This window comes from Anabrus simplex, chromosome X, assembly GCF_040414725.1.
Source record: "Anabrus simplex isolate iqAnaSimp1 chromosome X, ASM4041472v1, whole genome shotgun sequence".
Lineage (NCBI taxonomy): Eukaryota > Metazoa > Arthropoda > Insecta > Orthoptera > Tettigoniidae > Anabrus > Anabrus simplex.
Genome location: NC_090279.1, coordinates 110,957,128 through 110,977,237, shown reverse-complemented (window position 1 = coordinate 110,977,237; position 20,110 = coordinate 110,957,128). Strand labels below are relative to the sequence as shown.

Genomic DNA, 20,110 nt, shown 5'->3' with positions numbered 1-20,110 from the left:
CCACTATCAAGTATTGGCCAGCTCGAAGATAATGACGGAGCCAATAATTGCATCTACAAGCCACTTTCGTTTTCTCGACTAATGTGCAATCTTGAATCAAAGAGAGTAATTGTTTAATAACGGTTAACGGAGAGATCGTCCCGGAACTTTTATCGATTTTTAATTGATTTTGACATGTTATGAAGACACCTACTATTACTGGACTGAAACATTGTACTTGCTTATGAGTCTTAGCATGTATATTTGTTGGATGAATCAACGACTTCCCGCAATTACGTGTTGCCACAGTCAACAATGTTGGTGGTAAATACATTTCCAATGCTGTTCAGAGCCAGCTCGAACTTCTTGCCGAACTCCATGAAGAAGGCAGGTATTGTGTCACAAGCACCAACTAATAAGCTGATAATCTCCATTTGTTTTAGCTGGTATATGTGTTTGTAAATAATCTTCTTGTCGAGTTGGACTTCAGTAGACTGGCCGATATTGTGCTTGAATTGGATAGTCGAATCTTTAGTGAATTCATTCTTGTCATAACCTTTAAAGGCAGTTATATCAATTCGTTTTTTATTGTGTGTCATATACAAACTGCGGACTTCTTAATTTGCACGGAAGGGTTTGCTGCTGAGTTTTCTGGAATCAATTATCTCATCCTGTGTTGACGTGATATCCTCTGTCATAGGTGCAACAGCCCAGAACGGGAGCTAGTGAGAAAATAAGAATTGCAAATACAACATGATAGGCTAATTGAGATAATACATCATAGCATATTCTTATGTAATCGTTGTTACCCTGGGGACCTGCTGGAAAGTTTTAGAACATTAATTGCCCAATTCATTATTTTATATCAGCGGGATGAGTGAATGCTAGAAATATATTTTTAAAATTTGTGTATATTCAAAGCCTCAATTTGGCTGTTTAGCAATTTCATAATGTATAGGAAGCAGAGGAATAAGTTTTAGAGGCTACCCAAACTTACTGTAAGAGACGACGGTACTAACACTGTGAGATGTGACACTTTTATTACTTACTTTCCCTGCAGTAGGTAAAGTGCTCAGTTGACTACAACTAATTGACATTAAGGGCCAAATTCATAGTCAGCACTTATACATAAGTGGAACCCTTAAGTAATAAGGGATCACTTATAATAAGTATTCACTTATATGAGTTTACATTTCATAGACAGCACTTAAAGAGCACACTTATTGATACAGTAAGTATCACTGGAGATGTGGCAATGCTGTATATTATGCCCATGCTTCCTGGATCGTACAGTTCTGGCTACCGAATAGTGGAATGATCTATTGTGCTTTGTTTATCGAAGGACATTGCACGACCGCGCGCGTAATATTTGAGGATGAAAGATCGTCTATATTGTATTTGGTTATCAGAATGGATAACAAAACAGCGAGCTGTGACGACACCTCCAAGAACTTGTGCATAATATAGAACAAGCAGACCGACGCAGTTTCTCATCAGAATATGAATGACGTGGAAAAAACTTGTTGTGGACAATGCAAACTACGAAAATGTCCAGAGTCTCATTTTCTTCTTAATATGTTTATAGTTATCCAAGTACTCGAACCTATACAAATATTCATCGAAATGTAGAATATCTAGCCTTACAACGCTTTTGACGATTTGACGAGTATATCCGTAGCCATTATGTTATAATAGGCCTAATTATTTCCCCAATAAAATGCAAACAGTATGTTTTGATATGTGATGCCATAATTTCAGAAACTTTTGATATAATCCGGCAAACGATTCGTTGACTAACCTGATGTAATTAGCACAGATCAATCTTAAAATAAATGGTGGTAGTGCAACACGTTCATTTTTCTTATAACTCAGTACAGTTCTTTACTATTCCGTAGGCCTACGGCCTTGATAACTTATCAACTTGTAACACGTTTCCAATTAATTAAGCGAAATATCGGTTATGATGATGGTGATGATAATAATAACAATAATAATAACGATAACCTGAAATTAAGAGGTAGCATAAAATCTCAAAACACTACCTTCATTAATGGTGAGATAGTGAGTCCTCTAGAGGTTATGTTCACTCTCTCAATCGAAGGAACAAGAATATTCATAACTCTCACTTTACTAAAACGAAACCTTAATTAAATTGTTGGTCACATTACATTTCGACAGGATTTTTCATCTCTGCTGTGTGCACGGAAAGCATCCTGTGAATGAAATGCAACATATTCAGCAAATCATTATCCTCCACCTTGCTGCAACATAAGTGAGACACTTAAGTGTGTGTGGGAGGTCCACTTATAGCAATAAGTGGGACACTTAAGTAGGTAATATGAAATGAAACCTGGCTTATAAGGGGCACTTATATATAAGTGCTGTCTATGAATTCGGCAATAAAAGACTCATCATTATTTCTAAGCAGGTATGCATGGGTGCAAATTGTGCAAAATTGTAGGTTCGAAAGCAAATATATCTTACCTACATTGATCTCCCTGTGGTTGTCTCTCCCCTCCCTGAAACTGCAGTTATTTCTGTTTCCGTTTCAGATTTGGTAACGATAACGCGCCAGTGCACTCTGGAAAGGAGGCGCATGTTAGTAAACTGCGTCACAAGACTTTTTCTAACGAGTTATTTATCGAACAACAAACTAGCGCTTTCTCTGCGAGGAGGCCGCACCGATGTATTTAATACAACAGTTCGTTTGCGTTGAAAAGCAGTCTCTGTAAACACATGGTAGTTCACAGCGGAGAAAGACCGATTCAAAGTAAGGAGTGTGACATTTCGTTTACACGGAAAAGAAATCTCAGCAGACACAAGGCAATGCACTCCGCAGAGAGGCCATTGCATGTAGGGAGTGTCACATTTCCTTTAATACGAATAGTAGTCTTCGCAGACACAATTTAATTCACGCTGAAGACAGACCATACCACTGCAATGAATGCAACAATTCATTCACACAGAAATACCCTCACCTAGTAATACATCCCAGAAAAAAACATACCTTTATAGCGAAAGCAACAGTTCGTTTAACCATATTACTAATCTCCGAAGACAAGAGGCAATTCTCTCCAACATAAGACCATACCAATGTAACGCATGCAACAGCTCGTTTTCCCAGAAAAACCATCTCCGTACCCACATGATAATTCACTCCAGCGAACGACCATAATGCTCTAACGAAAGCAATAGTTCGTTTGCCCAGAAATGTGATCTCCGTACACACACGGCAATTAGCTCCGGAGATAGACCGTACCTTGGCAAAGAATGCAACCTTTCCTTTGATAGAATAATTCATTTCCGCAAGCACTGTGGAACTCACACTTGACGGGGGCTCTTACGGCGTAGAGTATAAACTGTTAGATTTAACAGGTGGGTATGTAGTCGCAGAGTTTTAAACCGAGAAAGGTCATCCTCATGTCCTTTCGTCCCTGACTTCTTATCTTTCAGAGAAAAAATTATAAATTCTAAAATGTAAAATTGTAACATGTAAAATCCTTTATTTATTCAAGGATATCCAAAAAGCAATGTACATGCATTGCTTTGTACTTCAGGTTACAAACACTCTATACATTCACATACGTAAGCACAATTTGCCCTTTATCTTCTGTTCTTTTTCTCAGTTTTCACGGAAGAAACTCTTTGTTGTAGTTTAATCACCTTGCAAACTAGTTTTGTTAATCGGTTAGGTAACTAACGATTGTGGAAAGCCTTGAACAGTTGCTATAATTTGTCAAACGCAAGTAAACATTATATTTTAATACTTCGCTTTCGACCATTGAGTAGGCATTTCTTTCTTGCATCTTCCTTGATTGTCGGCTATTGTAGGCCAGGCACTCACAGTGTGATTTTTTTTATCACCCACTGGTCTTACTGCCTTCTACAGTCTATTCTTGTAAGAGACAGTGACAGGGGACTCACTATGCTCGGTCTTCCCCTCTTGGGATTGAATACAGGAACACCAGCTTTAGCTAAAGCCTCAGCAATATCAAAGGAAAATTCTAGCAAATACTCCTGTCCCCCTTTGGAAAGAAAACACCTCTACATATCCTCTATATTGTAGCCAATGTCAGTGATTGCAAGACATAACTCTCAGTCCATTTCCGTGAACCAATGAAGATCCTGTACTGGTGAACCAAGAGGTCAGTTTTATCTACACTGACCATTGAGGAGCTTTAACATCTTTAAACCTGAGGCCGGATCACTTGTTTATACACCTTCTCAGCTTTGCTCCATCGTTGAACACTGCCTGTCTGTTCCTACCCCACTAGACTCGACGTCATAATCACTGTCTTGTCATTCAAGTAGGTAATGACTATCATGTCATCGCCATTTACATTTTCATGCATGATACCACGTTAACTTTTTGGACCAACTGGACATTTTTACATTCGTTTTTTCGAACTGTTCTCTAGTAAAAGACAGTAAAATATATCCGTTCCCAGAAGATGGCTGATCATTTGGATGCAAGTAAAGTAATTATCGGCATACACTGGACAGTTGTCATTAGTTATTATTCGTTTACATAACTGCGCCACTACTGCTCCAGTTATACTAAACTCTTCAGTCAGTTCGGGTTTCAGGGGTGTTACTTTGCCTTGGTACTAAATAAAATTGTAAACCAGCCCACTCTTACCACACAGAAGGTAAACTTTCACCCCCAAGGATACGGCTTACCTTCCATGTATTGCTTGATATTCAAAGACCCCCTGAAAGAAATAATATGCTCATCGATACATACTGTATATTCTCTTCAAGACGGAGATCATGGCATCTTGATTTTACACGGTCAGTTATCGGTATAACCTTCCATAGTCTATAATTACTACAGTCTGGTTTGTCATTACCTAAATGTAAATTGTTCTGTTATTTCTCAGAACGGTTGAGCTACATCAGATCACCAATCAAAGGCATACGTGTCAATAGGTTCCAAAACAATCTCAGCCTGGGTAAATTCAGAACAACTATCACAGTGTTTCTTACAGTTAGCTTGCGAATCTCTATAGGGTACGTGGAAATGCTGCTGCTGCTGATGCACTTGTTCTAATATAGTAGTTGTTGGTGTGGAAAGCAATGGTTTCATATAGATCTTCCGGGATATACCGTCTAAAGTATTCATACGGCGTACGTATATCCTCCCCATCATCTCGGTATGGTATACCACGCCACGTATTTTCTTATGGGTTTTCGAATTCCTTTATTTTCCAATTCTCAGAAAGAGATACACGCTTCGTCAGTTCACTCAGCTGTGAGTTGTCATCATCAAAACAGTCTCTGTCACTCCTAAAATTTTCTGTTGGGTCAGGGGTAGTTCCATTAACAGTAGTAAAATCAGCCAGAACACTTTGACAAGTGCCAGATTTTCTCGATTCAAAGTGGCTTTCTTCATCTCCTCCGTCAGAGATACAATCCAGGTCAGAAATCTCAACTTTGTGCATTCACTCTAGGTCTTCCGTTTCACCGTCCAATAACGGCGTTTTCTTGTCAGTATGTCTTCTTTTGCAAACCACAGGATCACTTGAAGAGTCTACGCAAAAGAAGGCACATTAAGAAATATGAAAATGTAGGCACTAGTTCCCATAATACTTGAGAAATGGTGTTAGAGCAATAATCACTTTGGTAGCATCCACTTGGAAGCAAAACGAGCTTTCCATTATTTTCACTTGTTTCCGTGGGAAATATCAGGCTACATATCGATACACACAAACTTCACATACAGTCCCATACAAAGTTAATTTATGATGCGCTGTGTACAGTACACATGCACTAACTATAACGCTGGAGACCTCTTGTACTAAATTCAGTACATCAAGTTTGTTGCGCATAGAGATGTGTATACACTGCTTCTCCGAAATAGCTATTGCATCACTTATACTATAAGTTAAGTCTAGTTCAGTTATACTCAACAAGAACGTCACTAAAATGTACATTTGTTGAGATATAAAATAAATAATAAAAGCTTACCAGGAACAGCATCGATTCTTCCTGCCACGTAGTTTTCAGCATAAGCGCTAGATGGCAGCTGATAACTAACACCAGGGATCAAGCATCGCAATATCTTGCATGCAGAGATAATAAATATATGATGTGAGTACTTTTTAGTATACCAGAGCCGAACGGGATACACTACAATGGTTCATTTGCTTTTAAAAGTAGTCATCGAACTCACATGATTACTCACCCTTTAGAAAAGACGTACCATTCTAATGACCGCAACAGTACGTATACCCACAAAGGGGATATTGTGGGATAGCATATGGTAATGATGCCATCTTACCCATGCGGATTTTAAACAAGTGAACGTCGCTAACCTCACTGCTACCATCTTGACAGACCCTAACGTCACTGCTGCCATCTTAAGTACGTGGGCGCGGAAATAAGTAACAGTCATGTGGGCGCGGTATTTTAATAAGTGACAACTGTGACAGCTGCCATCTTGAAAGGTCAAAACCACGTGCACTTCTTTGATGCGGAACAAGTGAACGTGGCTAACCTCACTGTTGCCATCTTGACAGTCCTAACCTCACGGCTGCCATCAACATACATACCCATTGTGTTCTGAACAGAAAAAATTAGTTCTGTATTCAGCAGCGTGACGTCACGGAGGTCAGCTCAATCCCTCCTCCTTCTCCTCCTCACAGTTTCACCTTTATCTAACAGATGCACCCATTAAGTCATAGAAAGAAATGGGCGACATTTTTTGTCAGCCTGCACGTCGCTAGAGGCTAGACCGACTGTGTGACACAGCAACATGCAAGCAAGTACACGACACATTAACTTACTGACTCCATACAGTGACACCTCGAATAATAATACTACGAGTAATGGAAAAAAGACAGTTGAAACACAACGGAAGCTGCGTCAGCATTTTCCCACAGGTATCAGGTTACATCCGAATGACGTTATGACCTCGTGACGTCACTACCACGTGCTATTGTTTGTAAACAAACTCACCTGCTTGGCTAAGTGCAATTTTGACAGCTGTCAAGGCGACAGCTGCCATCATTAAGCACGTGGGCGAATTTTAAACATGTGAACGTGGCTAACCTCAGTGCTGCCTTCTTGACGGGGCTAAACCTCACAGCTGCCACCTTATTCACGTGGTGGCACGGGCAATTTAAAATATACGTGTTTTTGACAGCTGTCAGGTCCAAACCACGAGGGCAGCTGTCAAGTCCTAACAACGTGTAAGGCGTGCAAGGCTAAACTGAGAGAATGTTTATGCCTTACTGAATTCTAGGAGTTGGGGCTTAAAGAGTTATTCCTCATTTTCCCGATCTCTCTTTACAAAAATAGGGTATGGAGGGATGTGAGCTCTCCGTAGAGGTCTACCGCCTTGGGGATGAGTCCTCTATAAAAAAAAATTAATGCCCAGCTAAGGAGTCAGGCATGGTCACCTCTCTCTTGCGAGAAAGTGTCAAATTTGTATTTCTATATGCATCGCTTTTTTAACATCGTTAAGCGGCTGGGAGGTCCGCAGTTCGATGAACAGTGGGAAAGCTTATGTGCGCGCAAAGGCGATGGATGCACTTTCTAGTGGGAAAAGTTTATCTCGATAGTCAAAGTGTGTGAATTTCGACCGACGATGGATGTACACTCTGGTGGAAGGAGTTTATTATTATAGTCGATGCATGCATATCGACTTTATAGTTGATACGTGCATATCGACAGACGATGGATGCTGACTCTAGTGGAAGAAGTTTAGTGCGATAGTCGATGCATACATATCGACAGGCGATAGATATGCAATCTAGTTTAAGAAAACGTATATAATTTTATCTCGATTTTTATCTCTAGTGGAAGAAGTTTAGTTGATATGTGCACACTCCAGCGGTAGAAATTCAAAATTTACCTTACTGCTGCTATTTTAATGGAGCTAAACCTTACTGTTGCCACCTCATGCATGTGGTGGCGAGCAATTTGAAATCCACGTGCTCTATATTGACAGGTCTAAATCACGTCGGTTACGGGATTTTAAGCAAGTAAACATGTCTAACCTTAGTGCTGCTGTCTACGCGCGCCGAATTAAAAATATAACACAATAAAAAATTATAGAATTAACACTTTTGTTCGCATGGAGAGGAATAGAAGTGTACTTCCCCTTAAATCAATAATTACTAGTATTATGCAGATGAAATGAGCTGTAAGAGGGATCGGAAATGTATATTGTTAACGTACCTTGATTTTAGGGAAGACTACTTACGCGACACTCTTTTCAGTCGACAGGTGTTTTAAATTCATGTAACCTCGAAGGATTTACTTTTACGAATCGAACCCTCAGCCTTATGAACTAGGACAGAATGCCGACACTTACAACATGTGTCTTGTGTTTAGAAGACTCAATAACTGATTAAAACATGCTATGAATATATATTTAAACACTAGAGTTATTTCATAGCCTACTGTAATGTTTACAAGACTAGAATCGAACACTATAGTAGATGCCGACACCTACAACACGTGTTTTGTGTTTAGAACACTAATTGTCTGATTGTTACATTTTATGAATATAGATTAAAACAGAAGAATTTGTATAGCCTACTGTGATGTTAACAAGATTAGAATCGAACACTATAATAGATGTCGACACCCACAACAAGTGTTTTGTGTTTAGAGCACTAAATAACTGATTGAAACAGGTTATGAATATACAGTAGATTTAAACGCTAAAGTTATTTTATGGCCTACTGTAATATTTAAAATACTAGCATTTTTCTAAATGTTGAACCGCGTAGCATTAGACGTTGGTTGGAGGACTGTGTGTGTGATCGAACTCCCGGTCTCGAATGCGGTTTCACATTCATAAAACAATAATTACTACCACCAACCCAGCTGGATGGATTGGAACCCTGATCACAAATGCACTTCCTCGATGTTATACACACGCAACACTATCTATTGTAAAAACCGTCATACGGCGCTGTAACATTCAGTCCTAGCATTTCTTTGGTATTTATGATGGGCTAGTTCGTCGGGTTCGATTCCTAGTCAAGTTAACGGAAGTACAACCATGCAGCCATCTTTTATTATAATTAATAGTAGAGATTATTTTTTTAGAGGAAGTGCAACTGTACATTTACCCTCTTATTAACATTAATAGTACTAGTAATTATTTATTTCAGAATGGTATCCTCTGCCTGATGTTCGCAGAAAGTCGTTACGTGTGATGGGAGGATAGTTCTTTCATAACTTCTATTGCGTAGAGTGAAAGTATGGAAACACGGGTGGAAGTACATCTTCTATTAATCATTAACATTAGTAGTGATTATTTTTTAAGAGGAAGTACAACTGTACTTCTCCGTTTCTTTATTCTTGCAGTGTAACATTAAATTCCTTTTTGAAGTAAGTACTGTGATGCGTGTTCGCGTTCGAGCTTACATTAATGGTGGTAGTGAGTAGTGTCTTCTTCAAACGTAATTGCATGTACATTTTCTTTAATATAATCTACGATCAAATTGTGTTCTTTTTATGCTGTGTGCCTTTGTTAAAATTCTAGACACTGACGACAATCGAACCCGGAGCTTCCATGACTAAAGGCCGCCATGCTAACCCATTTAGCCATCAAGCCGAACTAATAATACACTGACTGACAGAGCAAATGCAACACTAAGAAGGAGTGGTTCGAAAGGGATGAAAGTTGGGGAAAAAACAGAGACGGCACGGACGAATAATTGATGTTTATTTCAAACCGATATGCAGGATACACAATGCGCAAGGCATCGACTCAGTAGTATGTAGGACCACCGCGAGCGGCGATGCACGCAGAAACACGTCGAGGTACAGAGTCAATAAGAGTGCGGATGGTGTCCTGAGGGATGGTTCTCCATTCTCTGTCAACCATTTGCCACAGTTGGTCGTCCGTACGAGGCTGGGGCAGAGTTTGCAAACGGCGTCCAATGAGATCCCACACGTGTTCGATTGGTGAGAGATCCGGAGAGTACGCTGGCCATGGAAGCATCTGTACACCTCGTAGAGCCTGTTGGGAGATGCGAGCAGTGTGTGGGCGGGCATTATCCTGCTGAAACAGAGCATTAGGCAGCCCCTGAAGGTACGGGAGTGCCACCGGCCGCAGCCCATGCTGCACGTAGCGGTGGGCATTTAACGTGCCTTGAATACGCACTAGAGGTGACGTGGAATCATACGCAATAGCGCCCCAAACCATGATGCCGCGTTGTCTAGCGGTAGGGCGCTCCACAGTTACTGCCGGATTTGACCTTTCTCCATGCCGACGGCACACTCGTCTGCGGTGACTATCACTGACAGAATAGAAGCGTGACTCATCGGAGAACACGACGTTCCGCCATTCCCTCATCCAAGTCGCTCTAGCCCGGCACCATGCCAGGCGTGCACGTCTATGCTGTGGAGTCAATGGTAGTCTTCTGAGCGGACGTCGGGAGTGCAGGCCTCCTTCAACCAATCGACCGGAAATGGTTCTGGTCGATATTGGAACAGCCAGGGTGTCTTGCACATGCTGAAGAATGGCGGTTGACGTGGCGTGCGGGGCTGCCACCGCTTGGCGGCGGATGCGCCGATCCTCGCGTGCTGACGTCACTCGGGCTGTGCCTGGGCCCCTCGCACGTGCCACATGTCCCTGCGCCAACCATCTTCGCCACAGGCGCTGCACCGTGGACACATCCCTATGGGTATCGGCTGCGATTTGACGAAGCGACCAACCTGCCCTTCTCAGCCCGATCACCATACCCCTCGTAAAGTCGTCTGTCTGCTGGAAATGCCTCCGTTGACGGCGGCCTGGCATTCTTAGCTATACACGTGTCCTGTGGCACACGACAACACGTTCTACAATGACTGTCGGCTGAGAAATCACGGTACGAAGTGGGCCATTCGCCAACGCCGTGTGCCATTTATCGTTCGCTACGTGCGCAGCACAGCGGCGCATTTCACATCATGAGCATACCTCAGTGACGTCAGTCTACCCTGCAATTGGCATAAAGTTCTGACCACTCCTTCTTGGTGTTGCATTTGCTCTGTCAGTCAGTGTATACGCGTATGCTATTATCGCATTGCAGAAGATAAGATTTTTCGATAAACTCTACACAATGTGAACATTACAGTACGCACATGAAAATCTCTGGTGTTCAGCACAGTAAGCTTGAAATGTTTCAAACAGAAATTCAGTGTTCTAATCATGTAAACAACTGATGTAATGGGCATCTAAATGAGTGTGCCGGGGGATGGTTCATTTGTGACTTCTATTTACGTAGAGTAATAATGTGAAACCACGGACGGAACTCAATTACGTTTTAAAATAAGTACTGTGATGCGTGTTCGAGCTTACATCTATCGGCTATTAATGGTGGTAAGTAGGGAGCTGGGCCAGGGGCTAATGCGCAAGATTGCGGCTATACACGAGCTCTTATGGGACTAACTCCTGGGAGCTGGCGCAGAAGAGGCCTGCGCCGCATTGACCTCTGGCAAGGTCATTGCTATGCTGGCTAAGACCGCATGCTTACCCTCACATCCGCTATCCAGGAGGGGCTTAACCTTACTTTATACGCGTAAGAGAGCAAGCCTAACCTCAGTTTTACGGCCGAATGCCCTTACGGACGCTATCTAGAATAGTAGGGCAATGGCGATCCTTGCGACGCCATATTGAGTAGTAGGGCAATGGGGATTCGCTTAAGAGAGTACACCTAACATCATGGAGGAGCCTAACCTCAGTTTTACGGCCGGATGCCCTTCCCGACGCCAATTGCACAAGATAGTGGCTATACACAGCTCCTTATGAGACGGCTTAAGGGCGCTTGCGCAAGATGGCGTCTATCTAATTGCACAAGATGGCTGCTATACATATGCTCTTATGGGACACCAAGGGTAGCTTGCGCAAGATGGTGACTATACATAGCATCTCATGAGACGAACTAGAGGTGCTTGCGCAAGACGGCTGCTATACATAAGCTCTTATGAGACTCCCTAGGGACGCTTGCGCAAGATGGCGAATATAAATAGCATCTTATGAGACGACCTAGGGGTGCTTGCGCAAGACGGCTACTATATATAGGCTCTTATGAGACGCCCTAGGGACGCTTGCGCAAGATGGCGGCTATCTAATTCTACAAGATGGCGACTCTACATAGGTTCTGATGAGACGGCTTACGGGTGCTTGCTCAAGACGACTGCTATACATAGGCTCTTATGAGACGCCCTAGGGACGCTTGAGCAAGATGGCGCCTATCTAATTCTACAAGATGGCGACCCTAAATAGCTTATGAGACGGCCTAGGGGTGCTTGCCCAAGATGGCTGGTAAACATAAGCTCTTATGAGACGCCCTAGAGAAATGCGCGAGATGGCGATTATAAATAGCTTCTTATGAGATGACCTAGGGGTGCTTGCCCAAGATGGCTGGTAAACATAAGTTCTTATGAGACGCCCTAGAGAAATGCGCAAGATGGCGATTATAAATAGCTTCTTATGAGACGACCTATGGGTGCTTGCGCAAGACGGCTGCTATACATAGGCTCTTATGAGACTCCCTAGGGACGCTTGCGCAATATGGGGGCTATACACAGGCTCTTAGGAGACGGCTATGGGCGAATGCACAAGATGGCGGCTGCTCTTATGATACGGCTTAAGGGCGCTTGCGAAGAATAGCGGCTATACACAGGCTCTTATGAGACGGCCGTAGGTGATTGTACAAGATGGCGACTATACATGGGCTCTTATGAAGGAAGATGATGGCTATGGACGCCTGAGTAAGATGGCGGCTATACACAGCCTCTTATGGAGAAACCTGGCACAAGGGTGACCTAGGAATTAAGGTGACGGCCTAAGGCTGATTGCGCAAGATGGCGGCCGCGTACAACTTCCTAATGCTAGGGACCCCGAGGCAAGATCGTCGCTATAAATTGGTTATATGAGACTAACTTTAAGGAGATGGACGAGGAGTAATGGCGATATATTATTCTTATAGGCATAACTCTACAGAGCTGCCTCAGGGACTCAAATCTTTTATCTTATGACCTATTAGTTTTACCAGCCTAACTTTCGAGGGACTCAGGTAAGGATTACTATGCAAGATTACTGTTAAGCTTTATTCGTATGGACCTTAACTGGAGGGTCGCCTCGGGGGCTCACAACTTGTAATTTATAATATATGAGTTTGATCAGCCTGAAATTCGAGAAATGAGACAAGGGTTATTATGCAAGATAACTGCTATACTCTATTCACATAGACCAGATGGCGACAGCTCTTATGGAGAAAGCCGCCTGAGGAAGCCTACTGCAAAAGATGGCGACTATACATTGGCTGCTATGACCTCCTCATCCTCTTCCTCCTCCTCATCCTCCTCTCTCAAGGCATGTCTCTATCGAAGAAGTTTAAACATGCATTACTATAACAACGCGAATGCAAGAGTGAGCATGTCCTATTATTCTGTTTTTAACCTGCAGCGATGACGTCATCATAGTTGTACATGTTTAGACTTGATCGTTTTCTCAAGCAATAATAGATTGAGTAGGTGTAAGGAGGCAAAGGAATGCAATAAAAACAACATTTTGAATGTAAGAAAGTATTTATTTACAATGTACTACAACAGTTTTCGTTTTGTTGCTGTTAACAAGGTTGGTATGCTTCTTAACAGCTTTCTGCGAAGAGGTAACATGCTTTCGAAATCGCAATACCTCCTGCAACATTGAAATTAAACAATACATTTAGAAATATTTATACGGGACAGAGCTAACCTCAGTAAATGCAAGGAGGAAAACGAGGAGGAACGTAGCTAACCTGTGAGGCGGAGGAGAAAGAACACGGCCATGTCCGGTCAGGAGGAGGAGAAAGCTGACACATTTTAAATAGAATTGACGTGCTGTATGTCTTTATGCGACAAGACAAAACATGGCGACTATTAAACTATTGGCGTCGGGAAGGACATCCGGCCGTAAAACTCAGGTTAGGCTCCTCCAAGCGGTTAGGTGTGCTCTCCTGTGCTAATCCCCATTGCCCTACTACTTAATATGGCGTAGCGAGAGTCGCAATTGCCCTACTACTCAATATAGCGTCGGGAAGGGTATCCGACCGTAAAACTGACGTTAGGTCCTTCCAGGACAGCGGCTCTGAAGTTAGACGTTCTGTCTTGCGCGAAAAAGTTAGGTTAAGCCCCTCCAAGGTAGCGTCTTGGAGGTTAAGCTCGCTCTCTTAGGCGTCAGGAAGGGCATCTGGCCGTACAACTTAGGTTAGGCCCCTCCATTAGGTTAGGCTTGCTCTGTTACGCGTAAAAAGTAAGGTTAATTCCATCCAAGACAGCGGATGTGAGGTTAAGCATGCAGTCTTAACCAGCATAGCAATGACCTTGCCTGAGGTCAATGCGGCGGAGGCCTCTACTGCGCCAGCGTTAGACCCATAAGAGCCCGTGTATAGCCCCTGGCCCTGCTCTGTCTTATTATCTCTACCATCTTCATTTTTACATGTATATATCTCCGTTAATCAAAATGTAATTGCTAAATGAAGTGTGTGTTTGCGTGTAGTAATGTGTGTAAGGGGTACCTCACAGCATTTGCTTCTCCTATAATCAATTCTATATTTGTGTGTGTGTTCTGTTGAGTGCGTATAGCATTAGAGAAGTAGTGCGTTTGTTATCATGTATAGACTATTGTTACCTTACACATCACAGACTTTCAGTGTATGTAATTCTTGTAGTAACTGTGCTATGGATCATGTGTGGACAGCATCCTAAATAAGGAGCGACGTACATTTATTTTTGAATTAATCGAGTGAGATTCAATGTATTAGAGATTTTTATTCTGATGATAAACTGAGGGAACAGGGTTCAAAATCGATGTAGTCCATGTGAGAGATCAGAGTTTGAACCATGAGACTCTTCTACTTGCATCTCAAAAAGTTGACGTTATATAGGAGAAAGAGGTAGTTTTACTCCATGCAATCATCATCTGCCTACGTGTTGCTTTATCTTGTTTTTAAAACAAGACACCGCTCCCCCTCCTCCTCCTATCATATAATCAAGGTATGTTTTCTGTTCAGAACACAATATGAATGCATGCTGACTATTCAAATCTTTACCGTGAGATAACAGACTATATCTATGTTCTTAACACGAAAAAAATGATGCTCTTAGTAGAGGGCCACATCATTTCCGGTCCTCTGTAACATGTTTTATCTTGTTCAGGAGGTAACGCGTCGGGTGGAGTTGTAAAGTCTTAGTGACGGTGTAATTAGACTTCCTCCAAGGGGAAGTGTATGTGTCCGTAAAATTGTAAGGAGAAGAGGGGGATTGAGCTGACCTCCGTAACTGCACGGAGGAGGAGGGATTGTGCTGCCCCTGTACAGTAAACAGACGAGGAGGGATTGAGCTAACCCCCGCAACATCATTATAGTGTCGGGGAAGGGAAATGTTGAGAAGGGCAACCCTGCAGAGGTCTACTATGGTTAGGCTCCTTCCAAGATAGTAACAGGGAATGCTGGCTTTAAAACGTTAATTCTCTAAGGTTAGGTACCCCTCTAAGATGGTGTCTGGGATGTCAAGAGGGCAGCTAGCCCTAAAACTATATTCGTCTGTAGTTAGGCCCCTGACTATAACCCGCCATATAAGAGAAAGTGTCGGGGAAGTGGTATGTCGAGAAGGCAACTAGCCTGAAAACTTAACCCCTCTTACGAAGTGTCTGGAAGGGCATCTTGCCATAAAGTAGGTTATGTTTAATTCTATATAATTACGTTCCGTCCTACGATGGTATCGGTGGATGTCGAGAAGGGCAGCTAGCCCTAAACTATATTCCACTAGTTAGGCCCCTGGCGATAATCCGTCAAGTGAGAGATGGGTCGGGGAAGGGGTATGTCGAGAAAGGCATCTAGTCTGAAAACTAGGCCCTTCTAACGTAGTGTCGAGAAGGGCATCATGCCGTAAAGCAGGTTCTGTGTAGTCAGGCCCCTATTCGTTCCATATAAGCGCGTGGTTACGTCCTGTCAAAATAACAGATCGTTACCTTTTCCAAAAAATCCGCGCCCCCACAATGCTAAGATGGCAGCAGTCAGGTTAGTCGCTTTCACTTGTTCAACAAGTGCACATGGTTATGATCTGTTATCTTGGCAGCTGTTGAATGCACGTGGATTTTATATTCCACGCGCCCCTACGTGCTTTAGGTAGCAGCAGTGAGCTTAGGTGCTGTTAAGATAGTAGCAGTGAGATTAGCCATGTTCACATCTTTAAATTCCGCGCCGCACGTGCACAAAAGACCTGTCAATATGGCAGCTGTCATATTGACAGAAGTCAAAAGCACGTGCATTTTATATTCAGCGCCCGCTACTTCGTTAAGATGGCAGCAGTGAGGTTAGGCCCTGTTCAGATGATAGCACTGAGGTTAGCAACGTTCACTTGTTCAACAAGTGCACGTGGTTTGGACCTGTCAAGATTGCAGCTGTCAAAAGCACAGGGATTTTAAATTCCGCGCCTCTACGTCGTTAAGTTGGCAGCAGTGAGGTTAGGCCCTGTCAATATGGCAGCAGTGGGGTTAGCGATGTTATGTTGTCCATAAAAGTAAGGTTAGGGTCTGTCAAGGTGACAGCTGTCAAAAGCACGTGGCTTTGTTTACAATCAATATGACGTCATGGTCACTTCATGGGGTCAATGACCTCGGGTATTGACTCAGCAGAGTAAATGCTAACGCCATGGTTCAGAACCGGCCTAGCCCACACCACTCTCGTTTTTCTGATCGCGTTGTCGTTACTCTTCAAATGTCGACCGTAGTGCGACAAAACTGTCAAGTGCTGGAACTGTTGGAAGGAAGGGCATGTCTTTAGGCATTGCAACTCGAAATCTTCAATAAAATGCACTCAATGCGGCTTGGCTGGTGTCTTCCGTAACATCTGTCCACGATGTAATGGAAATCAGGGAAACAAAACTGGCATCAACGTAACGGCCCACCCTGTTTGATACGGGATGTTGCAGTTCATTTATCAATCAATCATTAACAGGGGGAAGAATTTGAAGGATCTTCGAGATTGTGATTGCTCCGTTATCTACATGTCTGTCGATGGTCATCGTCTGCGCCCCATAGAACGTGTCAGAATTGACATAATAGTTCATAATTTCTCATGGGACCTGAATTTCAACGTTGTCTAAGAGATGATTGTTCCTCTCATCCTTGGTTCTGATTTTATGTTAGCCACCGGGTTTACTATCGACTTCATCAGTTGAACCTTCGCCGTTCCTTTTAGACCCGGTGAAAATTTTCCATTATAAAATCCCTCTAGAAATAAACCGTTGTGTCTTCTATCCAACTCTAATCCCCTTATCAATCAGTCTGATGTCTCTAACGATCAAGCCGCTGAGATAAACAATCTTCTAAAATAATTTCCCGATGTGCTTACTGACAAACCGGGGTGCGCCAAAGAATTCTCTTATTTGATCGAAATGAAAGACCGCCATACAACTGCCAGACACACCCCCTTCAGTTGTTCCCCTCCCAAACTCGTTGCCATGAGAAAATGCATCAATGAACTGTAAGGAAAGGGTGTTATAAGTCCATCAAAAGCCTATTTCAGTAGCCTCGCTTTCCTAATCTCCAAAGAGATGGTCAACTTCGGCTTTTCGAATATAGATCATTAAACCGCAATGTTGTGCTTGACAGCTTTCCTCTTCCCACCATCGAATCTGCTCTACAATCCTTCTGGAAAGTCCAATTCTACTCCGTCTTTTATTTCAATTCTGCATATTTTCAGATCCCTCTGGACCTTAGTTGCCACGAATTTATGGCATTTGGCACTCCATTCACCCTATATCAATTTAATAAGGTCCCCGTGGGAATTTCAGTAGGTAGTCAGATGCTTAGTTGCATATTCGATTCACTTTTTGAAGACCTGAAATTCTCCTATCTGTTCGTATATTTAGACGACGTGGTAATTACTTCCGAGGAGCACGTGACACACCTTCGTGAGTTTAACGCTCAATCCTAGGCGAGTCGTGGACATTGTTTACAGCTCTGGCATCTCCGTAAATCTTCAGAGGGTCAAGTGAATTCGCAAGTATCCTAGGCCAAAAAATCTTCGAGGTAGGATTCTAAGATTCATCCCTAACATTTTCAACATTCTGCTCCTTGGGACTTGTTGAAAAAGAAAAACATTCGCTTCTTCTGAGGCGACGATCAAGAACGCGTATTTTGTAAGCTTAAACTTGCTCTCTGCCAAGCCGTCGTGACATCGACTGTAATTTTGTCTTTCAGTGCGATGCTAGTGTTATCGCTGGTCTGCCGTATTAAATCAGAAGCTTGAAGATAATAGTCTGGCCCCTATCGCATACTTCAGTAAAAGGATGCTCGGTTCTCAAGGTATGTGCTCCACCTATGAACGTAGTGTCTGGCTGTTGTCCTTGGCATTGAAAAAATTCATTCATATCTGGAGTATCGACATTTTTGGATCAACACCGACAATCAAGCGTTATCTTGGATGAGTGTTACCGTCAAAACATTAGGAAGGAGAGCTCGTTGGATTCTTCGGTTAACACCCTACAATTTCACTGTTGTACATGTGAGAGGTAAAGATAACACAGTTGCCGGTTGCTTGTCGCGCATGTTTGAAGGAGTAGAAGCAGTTGATTGTAATGTAGAGTGTAGTCCCGATAGCCAACTCCCCGTATGTATTCTTCAGAATTACCCTCTCAGCTTCACTGACCTGTCCAAGTTCCAAAAGGATGACGAGTGTATCCGTTTAATGAACAGGCTCCCTAGGAAGTAACAAGGTTGGGAATCATTTCAGATGAAGAAAAGTCTCTTATGTCATAAGAATCCTCGTAACAAAAGTTCCAAAGTATTCCTCACCCACGACTTAAGGCCAGATTCGCAATTATTTTCATGATTTTTATTTAGGCGTTCATCTCGTCCAACTTAAAACCTTCCATAAAATCGCTCGGACGTACTGTTGGACAAATTTTAAAAAATAAATCTTCGAATACGTCAAACCCTGTGATGTTTGTCAAAAATGCACGCCCGTTCAGTCAGGTCGGCTTCCATTCCGCCGACGTCGCCAAGTCTCCCGTGGAGAAAGACACCTCGGACTTAATTAAGGTACAGCCCCAGCATTTGCCTGGTGTTGGTACTTTAAGCGCGCAGGAAGAGAGCATGGCTTTCATTAAGGTACTGCCCTAGCATTTACCATTTCGAACCCTCCATCTCTCGAATGGAATTTGACCCACGCCACCCAGCCATTCGCTGCTCCGTAACGTTCTCTTCATTCCACTATATTCTTAACAGCACTGGTCCCCGTAAATACCGGACTTAAAGGTCCTCGTGTCCCTCAGGAACCTGCTGTGGGAGCATATCCAACCTGCACGAGACCTACACTTACATCAGAATTGAGGCCGATTGCTTGGATTAATACCAATTCATGCCCAGCATTTTTAAAAATTCTTGTAATAATTTCAACATAATGTCCTTCAAAAAAGGATTAAATATTGCAGAACTTATCCATTGTAACTCTCTTTAGTGTGGGCAGCAGTTGGTACCGCAATTCACCAAACACATTTGTAATTTACCTTATGTGATATAAATTGACATATGCTCACGATTCACTAAGCCCACATCATAAACCTCGGGGCATTCCGCCACTTCTCCGCATTCCTCTCTTCGTCCCAGACCAGGTTCCTTCTTATCGCACTCCTCCATGTTCTAGGTAACCTCTCGCTCTCCTTACCTCAAATTTCACCTCCATAATTTGTTTCCTCCTATATCCTCTTTACATGTCCAAATTTCAATTCCGAACTCCCTCCTCACATCTTTGTTTCTCAATTTGTCTTCGCAGGCCTCCTCCCCACCAGTACTCAGCCTCGGAAGTCAATATGGGTGCATAATACATTTGTACATTAGCTCTTTGCACTTCACCATTACAGTCGAGTTTTCTTATACTCTGGTAGAATGTTTTGCCCTGTTGCTAATCTCCATGGCGAGCATTAATTCACTCCCTCAGTATTTCAGTGGACAATTTCAAGACTTTGACCACCAACTTCAACGATGCCCTTCCCTACTCTTTGTATCAACATGGTCTTGCTTCTCTCTGCGCTGATACCCATACCATACTTTCCAATTTTCTTCTTCAGTGCAGCAAGTTGCTCTTGTACTGTTTTGCTGTTTGTCCTCCATATTGTACACCGTCCTTAAATAGCAATA

At 42.7% G+C, this 20,110-nt stretch overlaps 1 protein-coding gene across 1 annotated transcript in view; it reads right to left on the bottom strand.

Annotated features, from left to right (window-relative positions):
• Nucleotides 1-272: 272 nt before the first annotated feature.
• Nucleotides 273-20,110, bottom strand: part of LOC136886037 (uncharacterized) — a 71,505-nt gene continuing 51,667 nt past the window's right edge. Inside the window, exons 6-7 of the mRNA XM_068230880.1 lie at nt 13,522-13,624; nt 273-535 (exon numbers count right to left, since the gene is read on the bottom strand). Of these exons, the coding sequence (XP_068086981.1) occupies nt 273-535; nt 13,522-13,624 (366 nt within the window). The remainder of the gene's footprint in view (nt 536-13,521; nt 13,625-20,110) is intronic.